The sequence below is a fragment of the Carassius gibelio genome, chromosome A16 (assembly GCF_023724105.1).
Source record: "Carassius gibelio isolate Cgi1373 ecotype wild population from Czech Republic chromosome A16, carGib1.2-hapl.c, whole genome shotgun sequence".
NCBI classification, from domain to species: domain Eukaryota; kingdom Metazoa; phylum Chordata; class Actinopteri; order Cypriniformes; family Cyprinidae; genus Carassius; species Carassius gibelio.
The window spans coordinates 22,350,253-22,365,113 of NC_068386.1; the positions used below are offsets into that span (position 1 = coordinate 22,350,253).

Here is a 14,861-nt window from a genome sequence, read left to right on the forward strand (position 1 = left end):
ATGAAGCAAATGAATTGTAGGTAATTTAATAATTCACTCAATTTATTCATAAAAAAGGCAATACTGTGTCTACAAACACACACACACACACATATACTATATATATATATATATATATATATATATATATATACTGCAGATTAACTTTTACCCTTAGATCTGTCTTATTTACTCGGCCTTGTAAACATACTGTAACTCATTTCCAGGCAGACTGGTGCACTCAGACTGCCAGAAACTACGTAGAAATCAGCCAATCTTATCACAACTGCTGATTTTCAGATAGTGGTTGGTAGTTTTATGTGCAGTCTGCATCAGGTGACCAGTGAATGTACTATAGACTTCTGAGGAATAGTCACACATCACAATACAGTTTCATTTTTTTCTTATTTCTTATCTTCCGGGATGTTTTGTTCTCCCGGTCCATGATTAATAGCTGAATGTTTTCAGCATCACAATTTTAACCAGCAGTCTGGAGTGATTGAGTTCAGAAAAAGCAGCCCAATGCGGTGTGCAGCTTTCCAACCGGATTCAATTGCCCATTCACCTCCAGATATTACTAAGTGTAACAGCTTCACAACAAATCAATAAAACTGTGGTTTATTTATTTATCTTTAAGGTACAAATGAACCAGTATAATTTCCAAGAGTCAGAATATTTCCACTTTTAATTAGATGACAGGTAATGGAAGGTGACTTAGCCTTTAGCGACTGTCTTTCTCCCATCTGCTGAATGGATTACTTGTTTAATTAGAGTTTTATTCTCTCAATTGCTCTTTTATGAGTTTAGATAAAATATTTCCTGAGTAGGCTGTTGTATAAATTGTCTTTTGCAGTTTGGATGCTTCTTAGACAGAAATGTAACACAATAACGTTTACATAACATGTTCATTTATGCATTTATCCGACACTTTACCAAAAAGCAACTTACAATAGAAGAAGCATCGATTCATAAAAAGTGCCAATAATATTTGTATTTTGTGTACAGTGCTATGTTTATTAGAATGTAAGATTAGGATTCAACTCTGGACTAGTCTCAGGTTTTCTGGTCTAGCTGTGTGTATCAAAATATGTTTGTACAACCAAAATTCCAGAGACATTAATGTAAAGTGCAATAAAATCAAGAATCTTTTGTTCTTTCTTTTTATCTTTTATTTAATTGACAGAAGTACACAGAAAATATACCAAAGTTTTCATTGACCATTTTTTTTTATATGAACAAATTTAGATTGTAATGATTGCTCACACTTCAAAAAAGTTTGGACAGAGGCATGTTTACCACTGTGTTTTTCACTGTTTCATTGTTTTGGAATTGAGCATACTAATAGGTAAAGTTTTGCAAGCAACATTTTTGGTCCAGTCTCGCTTGATACAAGACTTCAGGAGCTCAGCAGTCTGTGATCATTGTTGTCTGATTCTCCTTTTCATGACTGGTCATACATTTTCAATTGGAGACAGATCTGGACTGCATTTAGGCCAGTCAAATACATTCAGTCTGTCTCTACGAAACCACACTGAATGCATGCACATGCAGAGCTGGCTAATAACCATGGACTTTCCATGAAAAAAAAAAATCTTGATGGCAGTGTATTTCCCTGTACAATTACAATATATGCCTCCATGTCAATGTTACATTTTTCACATATACCAGTCTCCCATGCTGCTTGCCCTGCTGCACCCCTATACCATGACAATTGTTTGCTTTAGTATATGTTGCAAATAAAATCTGGATGGTCGGTTTGGTCTTAGGGACTGAGAATTTCAAATTAATTTTTTCCCAGGAACAAGTTAAAATGTGGACTGATTTGAGTACAGCACATATTTTACCATATTTTTGACCTTAGATTAGCTCTGGCCGAGAGAACCCAGCAGCATCAATGCGTAGAATTGATGAATAGTTTTCCCTTAGAGTAACAGACATTCAACAGACATCATTCTGAGTTGTTAAATATAGCCTCATGGGCTCAGGAGCACTTCAGAAAACCAATGCCATAACCACAATCTGTTGTGGGGGGTTGCGTCCCATTTTAGATTGGAGTCTAGTGACTTTCAGTCAAGCTACTGAAGTTCAGGATGCTCACACTCAAACAGGTCGTGTCTCAGATCAGGTCCGAGGACTGGTTTGTCACTATGGACCTAAAGGATGCATATTTCCATATCCCCATCCTTCCCCTATACAGGAAGTTTCTGAGGTTTCCTTCGGGGGGCGAAGCATACCAATATCGAGTACTTCCCTTCGGCCTTGCACTCTCACCCCACACTTTCACGAAGTGTGTGGATGCAGACCTGGCTCCGCTATGACACCACGGCATCCACATACTGAACTATATCGACCATTGGTTGATTTTAGCTCAATCGGAGCAGATGGCTGTTCGGCATCGAGATGTCGTTCTCGCCCATTTGAGAGAGCTGGGGTTAAGACTGAACGCCAAGACAAGTTTGCTTTCTCCAGTACAGAGAACCACTTATCTGGGCGTGGTGTGGGATTCGACCACGATGCTGGCACGCATGTCATGAGTGGTGCACCCTGCCCGCGGTCTGTGGAGTGGTCACCATCTGACATGGCACATCAACTGCCTGGAGATGCTGGCATGTGTGTGTGTGTGTGATTTCTGTCCCCCTCACTTCTGAAAAGATGGCTATGCCCCTGTGTACAAAATACATTTACGTTGGTCATTGAAATCTTTGGAAAACTTCTCTTTGTACTTTTGTCAATCCAATAAAATCTTAAGATAATTATCAAGTCACATATTCTTGACATATTCTTGTGCAATTACAGGAAATTGCACTGTATCTTTCAACATATCCCCTGATGTTCGTTCATGTTTATTTTACACTTTAACTTAAGGTGGAAGAAACTCACACTGCCACTTGAACTGAAGCAGCAACATTGATCTCCCACGCCACATTTAAGAGTGTTTATTGTTTGAAATGTGTGATAAAATGTATAGGATTTGAAAGCTGAGACTTTCTTACTTCAGACATAACAGACATAAGACATAACAAAGAACAAAGTTATTTACAATGATTAAATGAGAACCACGCTACAAATAATGTTAGGTGAAGGAAAAACCAAGGACCTGGCAACGGCCCTAAATTTGTCACAAGATGTGTTCTTGTAAGTTGCTGTCTGACACATTTTTCAAACCCCTTTTAAATGATAGGGTGTAAGGTCTGATTATTGGCTGTTTTTAAACAATAGGCTGATGGCAGATAACTGCTTTTATCGGCTGATACCGATTATTGGCCATTACATTGGTGCATTTTTAGAATATTTCTTTTATCTCATTTAATGAGTAAATGACTGGATTTATTGCATTTCAAAATTAAACTATAAGTAAACAGTTCTATTAAATATAAATTGTATATCACATCATCAAAAGGGGGACTGTTGTTCTGGGCCATTTGATAAGGGAAGGCCCCGCTGGCATAGAGTACTCATTATGACTGTGGCAGTGGAGTCCCGTTCTTAAAAAGTGTACATTTATGCAATGGCTCATAGTGTTATAACATAATAATCTTGCGGTGCAAGACATCTTAATGGTTTTCAAAAGGGCTTTGTTTCCTTAGACAGCATGTATTATCTTATATTTGTCTTTCTGATTGTAGCCTGCAATATGATCCCTACACCTTGACAGGTTTTGTGAGAGATTTAACCAAAATGTATTCGATATTAAATAGATTTCATGAAGAAGTTGCTTTTTGATGACTTAACAAAGTTTTGAAGTGTTTTAGGAGTGCTGTTGAGGTTAGCTCTGCAAAGTGCAGACATCTTCAAATTCGTATTGTTGATCAAGGGCGGTTTGTAATGCAGAAATAGCAGGTTTTCAGGAACATTAATCAAAGACCTCTGGCACTTGAGGAAATGTAATGTATCTCCTGCTATTTTTCCATGAAATGTTTCACAAGTACTTCAAAGCATTCCAAAGCATTTTCAGATATTAAGATGCATCTTTTTCAGAGTTGTGGGTAGCTGTCATATCCATCAGCCACTCCAGCATTCTGACCTTGAATGATCTGCTTTCTTTTTGGCGCAAACATACGTATACACACAGAGACAAGTATACACTATCTCACTCCCTGTCTTTCATCACAAAAACACTTTGGTTGAAGAATAGAGAACAAGTCCTAGAAAAAGACAATGCTTAGGAATGCATTTTAAAATTGACCAAACAAAACTGTAAAATCATCGAACTAATTAAAAACCCATTTGCACGCAAAATTCCACTCTTCTGAATGATATGTTGTCTGGTGGATCTTGCAGATGTTTAAGTTCAGCACTCTAAATAAAACACAGCTGAATGTAAAACCATTCATAAACACAAGCCAAATGGAAAAGAAAGCCGCAGAGCTCGCTGAGTATTCAAGTGCTACGTGTGATTAAAAAGCTCAGACAGTTATGAAATATTATCCCTCTCTGTGAGCAACTTCAGCACTGTTTCCATGGAAATACACACATGCACAAACAACGCTCAAGTACAAAGATCTCACCGGGGTTACTTGACACAGCTTTCGGCCAATGAAAATCTGATCTGAACACTAGAGGCCTGAAGGAGCTTGCGGTCAGCGTTCATAAACTAAAGGTGGCTCTGACTGAGCTGGAAGCAACACAGGTTCCCGGTCTGCCAGTCCGCTAACATTTCAGAGCTCTTACGCAAAAGCTCTTATTGGCTCTGTTTTGATTTAGAGCTCTGGCCAAAACCTCATGCACCAAGAGCAATTTATACAAAGAAAAATTCATGATGAAACATGAAACTAGATTTTGACGTTTCACAAAATAAATTGTGACTGCTGCATCCCTATAGAGACTTGCCAAGTGATGCCATAGTGATTGCCAGTGCATTATTATGTGGTTGCTAAGGGCTTTCACTGTGTTGCAAATATGGGTGTTCTGCATTTATATGCAGTCGCTAAGGTGTTCTGGGTGGTTACTAAGTGGTTACTTAAATAGTCCATTTCAAAAGAGCCCAACCCAAGTCTCTATGATATTCTGGTCTTTAGATATTGCTTAAGTCCGCCTTTCATTGCATTTTTTTCCCCAGCTGATAAATATATGTATGCTGCACGAGTCACTCTCAGAAAAATAAGTACAAAAGCTGACACTGGGGCATGACACTGGGGCATTTATCTATCTATCAGACAGTGTGTCTGTCTGTCTGTCTGTGTGTCTGTGTGTAGTTATATTGATATTCACTTAGCATATTTAAATATAGTATTTGATTAAATTCAATAAAAAAAAAATCCTAAAGGTAAACATATTATAATATAATAATCTCCCAAAAGTATTTTCTAAACTCTGTTAACTAGAAATTGCTTCAATGTTTTAAACTTAAATGTGACTGAAGAAAAACACAAAATTATTGATTAAAAAAAAAAATAATAATAAGAAGAATAATTTAATATTGAATGCATTTGAGTAATACCTTTATTGTTAAATGGGTTATTTACATTAAAGCTGAATAAAGCTGAACGACCAGCATGCTTTCTGCAGTTTGTTTTGCTTGTTGTGGACAGGTCTTAAGGTGGCTAAACTAACAATGGTTTCAAATGTCACAGAATTTAAAGGCAAAAATAGTTTGCACATAGTGCATGGATGCATGAGAAGAACTGTTGTTTCTATGCCGGGCTCCTGCTGTGAACAGGCTGCCTCTCATTGGTTCATTAGGACTGTGAATATGCGGGCGGTAAAGCAGCGTGGGGGCGGGAAAGCGCTTATCTCTCTCTGCTGCAGCTCCCCTGGCACAACACATTTTCCTGAATAGTCTCACTGGTATAGAAAGATCAGTTCACACCAGCTTCCTGTAGTTTAAACCAGATATGTGCATCATTATTGCTAAGATCTGCCGTCTCATATTGTTGCTCATGCATCACTATAGTTAACGCCATGTCAAAGAAATTCAAAGATATGAAATTGGTAAGCATTTATTCACCCTCAGTTTGTTCCAAATCTGAATGCTTTTCTTTATTGTGAAACAGAAATTATATTTAGAAGCGTGTCAGTGTCCCAACATTGGGCCCAATTGTGATTCACTGCTTTGACAAAAAATATCTTTTTACATTTTTGTTTATACTAATAAAATAAATTATATTATATTATATTATATTATATTATATTATATTATATTATATTATATTATATTATATTATATTATATTATATTATATTATCAGCCATAAATTGAGCTGCATGACAGTTTTTAACTCAGTGTGGCTTCACATCTCTTTGGGTGCGCAAGCTATATCAGGCGTATATCAGACATATTTCTGACAATCAGAGCACATGTCTTCTCTCTCCACAGGAAGAGCCTTATGTGATGTTTAAGAAGTCAGATAAGCCGCTATATGGTAACGATCGCTTCGAGGGCTACTGCATCGACCTGCTGCGAGAGCTGGCTACCATCCTGGGCTTCACCTATGAATTACGACTGGTGGAGGATGGCAAGTATGGAGCTCAGGAAGAGAGCACTGGCCAGTGGAACGGCATGATCCGAGAACTGATTGACCATGTGAGTCAGACTCATTGCACTCAGGTTGGCTCTTTACCACTCATCATTCCATACAAGCCTGGAAGGTTGAGCAAAATTGCATCCCTTTCAAATCAACGATGTGAATGTACATAGACTTGGTCACTAACTGTCCCCCAGAGATGTTGAATTGGGATTTAAATTAAAAAAAACTCGAAGAGGAATTTCCCTAAACTGACTAGACTGATTTCTTTCTCTGTAAACATCAAAACAATTTAAGCAAACTTGATTTCTGAATTGTTTTCTATATGACTATATTTGAGGTAATTAATTTATTTTAATATCACACGATTCTTCAGAAATCATTCTAATAAATTATTATTTTCTGATCCTTCAGAAATCATTCTAATAAATTATTATTATCTGCTCAATAATAATAATAATAATAATAATAATAACAATAATAATAAACACTTATTGTGGATAATAAATACAGAATTATCAACAACATTTTTATGTGGAAAACGCAGTGATCAAAATTTGAGAACAGTTACCACTGTAGCACGAAAGAAGATTACAACACACATTTTGGAGGGTTACAGCTGTGAAGTGTATGACTAGATTCCCACACAGCACTAGTTGGTCCATTCTTCTTTTGGTCTCTTCCATAGTTTGTTGACTGTAGAGGGTTTTTAGCCATAAATTTGTCACCAGGGATTTTCCAGATATTTTGAATCAGGGGCCAGACTTCTGTAATTGGCTCTTCACAGTATTTTTATTTTTATTTTATTATTTTTTGCTGAACAGATCCTATATGTTTATGTGTATGATAACATGTTAATTCATACTGAAAAATAAAATGAAATTGTATTATAAAATAAAAAAAAAATTATATAATGGTTAGAGGGTTGGACTCCCAATCGAAGGGTTGTGAGTTCTAGTCTCGGGCCGGACGGAATTGTGGGTGGGGGGAGTGCATGAACAGCTCTCTCTCCACCTTCAATACCATGACTTAGGTGCCCTTGAGCAAGGCATCGAACCCCCAACTGCTCCCCGAGCGCCGCAGCATAAATGGCTGCCCACTGCTCCGGGTGTGTGCTCACAGTGTGTGTGTGTATGTGTTCACTGCTCTGTGTGTGTGCATTTCGGATGGGTTAAATGCAGAGCACAAATTCTGAGTATGGGTCACCATACTTGGCTGAATGTCACTTCACTCACTCACTCACTTTAATTTTTGCGTGCTCACTCACTCACAATATACAATCAAACCTACATTTATTCAGACACCTTCAACACCTTCACCTTCAACATTTCTCACATTATTACAGTTTTGCTATATATATCAAAAATTATATCTGGTGTCTGAATAGTTTTTGGTTTGACTGTTAAAACTACAAAGTAATTTCAGGCAAGAGCAGTGAGTGATTTTCATTTTCATTTTCTTGGATTAACATTACAGCAGCCAGTCGCTAAATTAGGCGCGGTCACTTTAAGAGACGATGAACGCATCCAATATAACACACATCACATTTTTCCTCAACTGTTTACTTTCACTTAAGAAATAACTAACAGTTTTTTCGAGCATAATTTCCAAGGTGGATATTTTGACATATTTTGTAAGTATTTGTCGGCACAAGAGCAAAAATAAGCAAATTTGATGTTCAAGTGTTTTGAGACTCCTTTCTCTGTGCGAGCCCTGAACACCAGAACAGCGCGAGTACTGAATTGGTCTCTTTCACATCTTTTTGTTTGTTCAAACTGCGATTTGTATTTGTTCGTTCAGGTGCAGGAGGGGCTTCGAGGAGAACTTCGCAGAAGAGAGCTCGGTTCAGTGACGCTGTCCGTGTTACGCGGCTCTCGATCTCTCTGGTGTGCACCGAACACAGCTCGCGAGTAACCAGCTACTCTGTTCAGCTTTTCCGCGTCTTGTGTTCGGATGCTTTAATGTTTAAACCGACAAGCGGTAAGGCTAAAAAACACGTGAAAAAGATAAGCTTTCGTGACGATGCGCAGCAGTGGCCTGTCAACTGTCCTGAGCATCTCTTTAAGGCTGACCTCAGCCAGTCAGTTATATAAAATATCAAGGTGAAATTCATCATAGCTTGCTTAGACCCAGCTTAGACCCAGCTCCAAACCCAACTTTTATCGCCCGATAAGAATCTCACGTTAACGCAGAACATTAAAGCCGATAACGGACCACCACTAATATTGTAGAAATTGTAGTGTAAATCATAAGGCGTTCCTAATTCAATTCAGGATGGTGCACGATCCTGACATATTTCCACCCTGCTGCAGAAGGGACTTGTCAAGATTATACAATGAAAGTAGATGCTTTCAGAGTAGAGATGAAACATATGAAAATAAGATTACAGTGTGTGTGCGCACAGCAGATGGTATGAAATGCATTAAAATAAAACTCAAGCACATACTGCCGAGAGGACACAAAGTGAAAAATCTGCCATTTGTATTTTTCCCCATAGAGCTTATTAAGCACATACACTTTCACAAACACACACACACTGCCCTTCGACACCCTCATTAGACTCCACAAAGACTAAAATAGGAAAAACCCATTGCTGAGAAAAGTGCTGCACACCTCATTTTCAACAGCAGTATCCATTGCTCCAACCAATGCATCACACATATCTCTTAGTCACTGCTTCTCAATTGGTCATGGTCGGATCATCTGGGGTGAAAGTGGAGGGTGTGTGTGTGTGATGTCGTAACACCCCCCCCCCACCCCCCACACACAAGACGAGAGCAGGACAGACTGTAATTGGCCTTGACAAGCTTTCAGAGCAGTCTGGAGTTTGCAGTTTGCCAGTACATTGATGTGCTAGAGATAAAAATATCTTGTCAAAGGATTTTAGAAGAAAAAAAGGAAGGTAGCGAGACAACATCTGCTCACTTCTGGCATTAATTTACCCCCTCTGGGAATAATTATAGACAATCCAATAATTCTAGACGGAAGCCTTTATTTTGACTGAAATTATACCAATTCTAACAGTAAAAGTAGTAAAATTGACCTAAATGTCAGTTCTAGGGGCACAGCCATCTTAGGCAGTGTCAGTGTTTCGACAGCAGACCCTCCATCAGTTCTGGAGGAGGAATAACGGCCTTACTATGTTAGAATGGATGTTTCTTTGAAGAATTATCATGTTAAATTTTACAGGGTATAATCTCAGATTCATAATCATATTGCAGTCAAATGATGAATCATCAGCACTAGCCTCAAATTGTAATTGTAATTCTAATGTTAATATGCCTTTAAAAATATGTTTGAGGGCTCCAAACTATTATGCAGGATTTAAAAGAGACTGTAGATTGTAGACCAGGATTCCTTTGCCCTGTAGATACTTTGTCATTTGATTACTTTCTGTTTTATTTGGAGTTTGAGAGACATATCAGAAAGATAGAATTCATAATATGAATGAATAAATGATAAGTCTGGGATCTGTGTAAAAACAACTTCACTAAAAACATTTTCAAATGTGGATTGTTTTTTAAATTTATAAATTGAGAATTTTGCTTTAAACTCAACAAAGTGTTTTGCTTAATGATTTCCACAACAATATTAAACACACACACACACACACACACACACACACACACACATATATATATATATATATATATATATATATATATATATATATATATATATATATATATATATTACAATAACAATAATAAGCACCAAACCTGCATATTCAAATTATTTTGGAAGGATCACATGACAGAAAAGACTGGAGTAAAGCCCATTTACATCAAAGATCAATAACCATAAAGATGACTTTAATGAAAACTATATTAACACCATAACTTTCTGTTTATTTTACACACACTGCAGTTTTGTCATCTAATTTTTTAAACGCTCAAGTATTTAAATCAAGATGGGTTTTATTGTCTGTCAATGTTTTTATCAGCTGGAGAAAAAAAAGTTATTTTAATTTTATAATAATATTTCAGAATATTGCACTTTTACTTTATTTTTGATCAACAAAAATGCAGCATGGAGGAGCACAATAGACTTCTTAAAAAATAAAAAAATAAATAAATATATATTGGCACACTTTAGTTTGTCGACCAATTATCACAACTAAATAACTATTAACTAGGTTTTTAGCCTCAAACTTCTAATTTTCTGCTTATTAATGTCACGGTTGCCTTCTATGGCAAAACGAAGAACAAGGAGACGTGGGCTGAACTCAAAGTAAGCAGTCTTTAATCATCAAGCACGGGGTAACTCAAGGCAGGCAGAGACACAGAGGAAACACAACATCGACGTTCAATACCGGACGCTAGATCGGAAACAACACAGGGCTTAAGTAATGAGGGAATTAATGGGACACACCTGGGATCAATACAACTAAATGGGGAACATCTGGAAACAAATTACATAATAAGGACAGGAACAGGAAGCAAACCAAACATGGGCTTAAAATGAACATGGAGTTCATGGGGGAGGAAAACACAAGACACAGGCCTGACAATTAATAGTAAGTAAGATAGTTGTTAAGTTTAGGTATGGGGTAGGATTAAAAGATCTAAAATATGGTCATATAGAATAAACACATTAACATGTGCTTTATAAATACTAATAAACAGCCAATATGCTAGTAATAAGCATGCTAATAAGCAAATAGCTAATTTTGGTTTTTAAAATGAAGTGTTGCCAAGAATCTTACTGATCCCAGATGTTTGAACAGTAATAGACTGTAATAGAATACGTACAGCTGTGAAAAGCTGCATTATTACTTCACATCTGTTTACACTGGACACGAGTGAAGAAACACGTCCGGATTCCTCCCATAAACTGCCTGCACTAGAAGCAGAACTGATTTTTTTTGGTCCTTTCCTGAGAATATACAGTGGGATAAGCAGTACAGCAGAATCTCTACCAGCTGACATATTTCAGCCCTCACATGGTATATACAGTCACACTACATATTGATATGCTAAGAAGACATGGTGTTGATTATCGCAGCTGCGGTTGTCACAGTGATGACAACATCACGCAGGCCACAAAAAAAATAAAAAAATAAAATATTCGAGGGCATGTTGAGTAGTGTTTGTGTAGGCAGGGCCATTTCTTAGCATAAGCAAACAAGGCGGTTGCCTAGAGCGTCGTTATCTGCCTTCCGAGGCAGCAGCCAATGGAAATGGAACATCATAAGTGACTGATCTGGATCACGCAGCCCGCAATTTGTTTAGTGTAAAATGATCAGTGTAATAATAAATCCTACCTTTTCCCACACTATTTTCATTGGGGGAGTGCCTATAATGCTTTAAAATGCTTGGCGTGAAGATTTTATTTCTACATTTATTTATGATGATGATGATTAATATTATTATTATCCCCCCTGTTTGTAATGTCTCGATGACTATATGGGGAATGCATCACTTTAAGTATATACACCATTGTTTATTACAATAGGATTGATCTAGTTTGGTGTGCATGCATATCAATAGTAAACCCGCGTAATTTAAAAAGGCACATTACTTATGCTAAATGCTTTATTTTTTTTACCTTCCAGGAAGTTATCTGATTACATAATTATATGCATTATTTGAGAATCCTTAAGTCTAAAAACTTGGTGCTAGTTGATGAGAAACTAATTAGATATCGGTAAGGAGATGGTCATCATAATACTTAATAACTATTTAACATCTTGGCAAATTAGTACATTTAATTTGTACAGTCATGCCCACAAATATTGGCACCCTTGGCAAATATGATAAAAAAAGGCTGTGAAAATTCATCTGCATTGTTAATCCTTTTGATTTTATATTTAAAAAATTCACAAGAATGTATCCTTTCATTGGATAATAAGAATTTAAAACGGAGGGGAAATATCATTATGAAATTAATGTTTTTCTCAAATACTCGTTGGACACAATTATTGGCACCCCTAGAAATTCTTATGAGTAAAATGTCTCTGAAGTATATTCCCATTCATATTCACAATTTTGAGCACTCCAGCATGATTATAAACATGAAATTATCCAGCCATTGCTTCCTGTTTCACAGAAATATAAAGTGGAGGGAAAACAAAGCCCAAATGCCCTTAATCATCCATCACAATCAGAAAAAAACGACAAAAGATGATTGAGCTTCACAAATTGGTGAAGTCGCTTTAAGAAAAGAGCTAGAGCAGTGACAATTCCTATTTCCACCATCAGGACAATAATTAAGAATTTCCAATCAACAGAAAATGTTAGAAAACTGCCTGGAAGAGGTCGTGTGTCTATATCGTCCTAATGCATGGTGAGGTCAGTTTGAGTGGCTAAAGACTCTCCAAGGATCACAGCTGGAGAATTGCAGAAAATAGTTGAGTTTCTGGTTCAGAAAACCTTAAAAAAATTGTCAAACCGAACCTACATCAACACATGTTGTTTGGGAGGGTTTCAAGAAACATTCTCCTAGCTCATCCAAAAACAAACTAAAGCATATTCAGTTATCAGACAAGACTGGAACTTCAAATGGGACTGGCTTCTATGGTCAGATGAAACTAAAAATGAGCTTTTTAGCAGCAAACACTCAAGATGGGTTTGGTGAAAACAGGGATAAAAAGTACCCCATGTGTACAATGAAATATACAGCTGTATTTTTGATGTTGTGGGCCTATATTTCTGCTGGAGGTCCTGGACATCTTGCTTAGACACATGGCATCATGGATTCTATTAAATACCAACAGATAAAAAATCAGTAAGTGACTGACTCTGTTAGAAATCTTATAATGGGCCATGTTTGGATCATTCAACCATACAATAATAATCCAAATAAACAATAATCCAAACACAAACCTCCGTTTTAAATTCTTATTATCCAATGAAAGGATACATTTTTGTGAATTTTTCAAATAAAACATCAAAAGGATTAACAATGCAGATTAATTTTTACAGCCTTATTTGATCATATTTGCCAAGGGTGCCAATATTTGTGGGCATGACTGTATGTTTTCAAAAAGTCTCCCTATGCCCCAGTGACAGTTAGAATTATTATTATTATATTTTTCTAAAATTAGTTTTGTATGAATGAAAATTTGGGAAATTTCCACCAATTGATAAAAGTGTAAAATAGTGTTTTTTTTTTTTTTTTTTTTTTTGACAAATTAAATTACTCAAATTCACCATCAACTCATTGAAATGTTAAATAGTAACATTTTCGTACAAATTAAATTGTACAAAATCACCACCAAATTGGTCAAAACTTAAAATTGTGATGTTTTTGTACAAATGTAATCAGACGATTTCACCACCAATTCATCAAAATGTAAAAGATGGGATTTTTTCCCTATAAATTCTCCACCACCAATCCACATTTTCATAAAAATTAAACTGTAAAAATACAGTATACTAATACTTTGTCTTTTTTTTTTTCATGAGATTGGGTTTGACAGTCATAACAATTTCCAAACATTAGGCCTCATTAATGAAATGAGAAGAATGTGCAAATGTCTGTCAGCCTTCTAATTATATCCATTAATTGTTGGGAATGGTATGTATTTTAAGACATTTTCATTTACAGTAACAAAAATTACCAAAGAATGCAACGTATCAAACTCAATGGAAAGTTATATAATTTAAACTTATTTTATGTAAATGTTCAAGTGGACTAAAAGTTACAGTCAAACTGACTCTAAAAACATATGCTAAGAGATGCAGGTTATTGAAAGAGTTCAAACAGTGGTAGACTTGTATAAAAGCTTAAACCCCATTAATTTTCCCTTTTTTAAATGCTATTTTCATATTTTAGTCTAGTTGGGTAGCTGAGAGAGTGGATTCGATTCGGCGCTCCTCCGGTCCCTTAGACCCAGTAAATCATGAAAGGCTTTAGTAAGTGCTGAAACAGTTGCAGGTAAATCAAGAGAGAGAGCGCGAGTCCAAGAGAGGGCTTTAAATTTCCTCTTAAATGCTGTGGGGCTGAGTGTGTGATGTGTAAAAGCCCTGTTTTCTTAATTTGATTTCCTCTAAATGCTTCTGCTCGCCCTGATTTACAGCCTATCGCTCTTTTCCCTGTGCTTTATTTGTTGGCAGAAAGCTGATCTTGCAGTGGCACCCCTGGCCATCACGTACGTGCGGGAGAAGGTCATCGACTTTTCCAAACCCTTCATGACGCTGGGGATAAGTATACTGTACCGCAAACCCAACGGCACCAACCCGGGGGTGTTCTCCTTTCTCAACCCCCTGTCCCCCGACATCTGGATGTATATTCTGCTCGCTTACTTGGGTGTCAGTTGTGTGCTGTTTGTCATAGCCAGGTAACATACCAGCCACATATGTAGACATAACCCCACATCATAACCTTGTCTCACTAACATGTTTTGTTAACTGAAGCAGTTCACTCCGGCCTTAAAAGAATGGTTATCCCAAAAAAATATAAATTCTCAAACTGTTTG

General features: G+C 36.8%; 1 protein-coding gene across 1 annotated transcript in view; it reads left to right on the top strand.

Annotated features, from left to right (window-relative positions):
* LOC128030092 (glutamate receptor ionotropic, kainate 2-like) overlaps window positions 1-14,861 on the top strand; it is a 241,745-nt gene that overhangs the window by 152,791 nt on the left and 74,093 nt on the right. Inside the window, exons 10-11 of the mRNA XM_052617592.1 lie at window positions 6,295-6,501; window positions 14,500-14,723. Of these exons, the coding sequence (XP_052473552.1) occupies window positions 6,295-6,501; window positions 14,500-14,723 (431 nt within the window). The remainder of the gene's footprint in view (window positions 1-6,294; window positions 6,502-14,499; window positions 14,724-14,861) is intronic.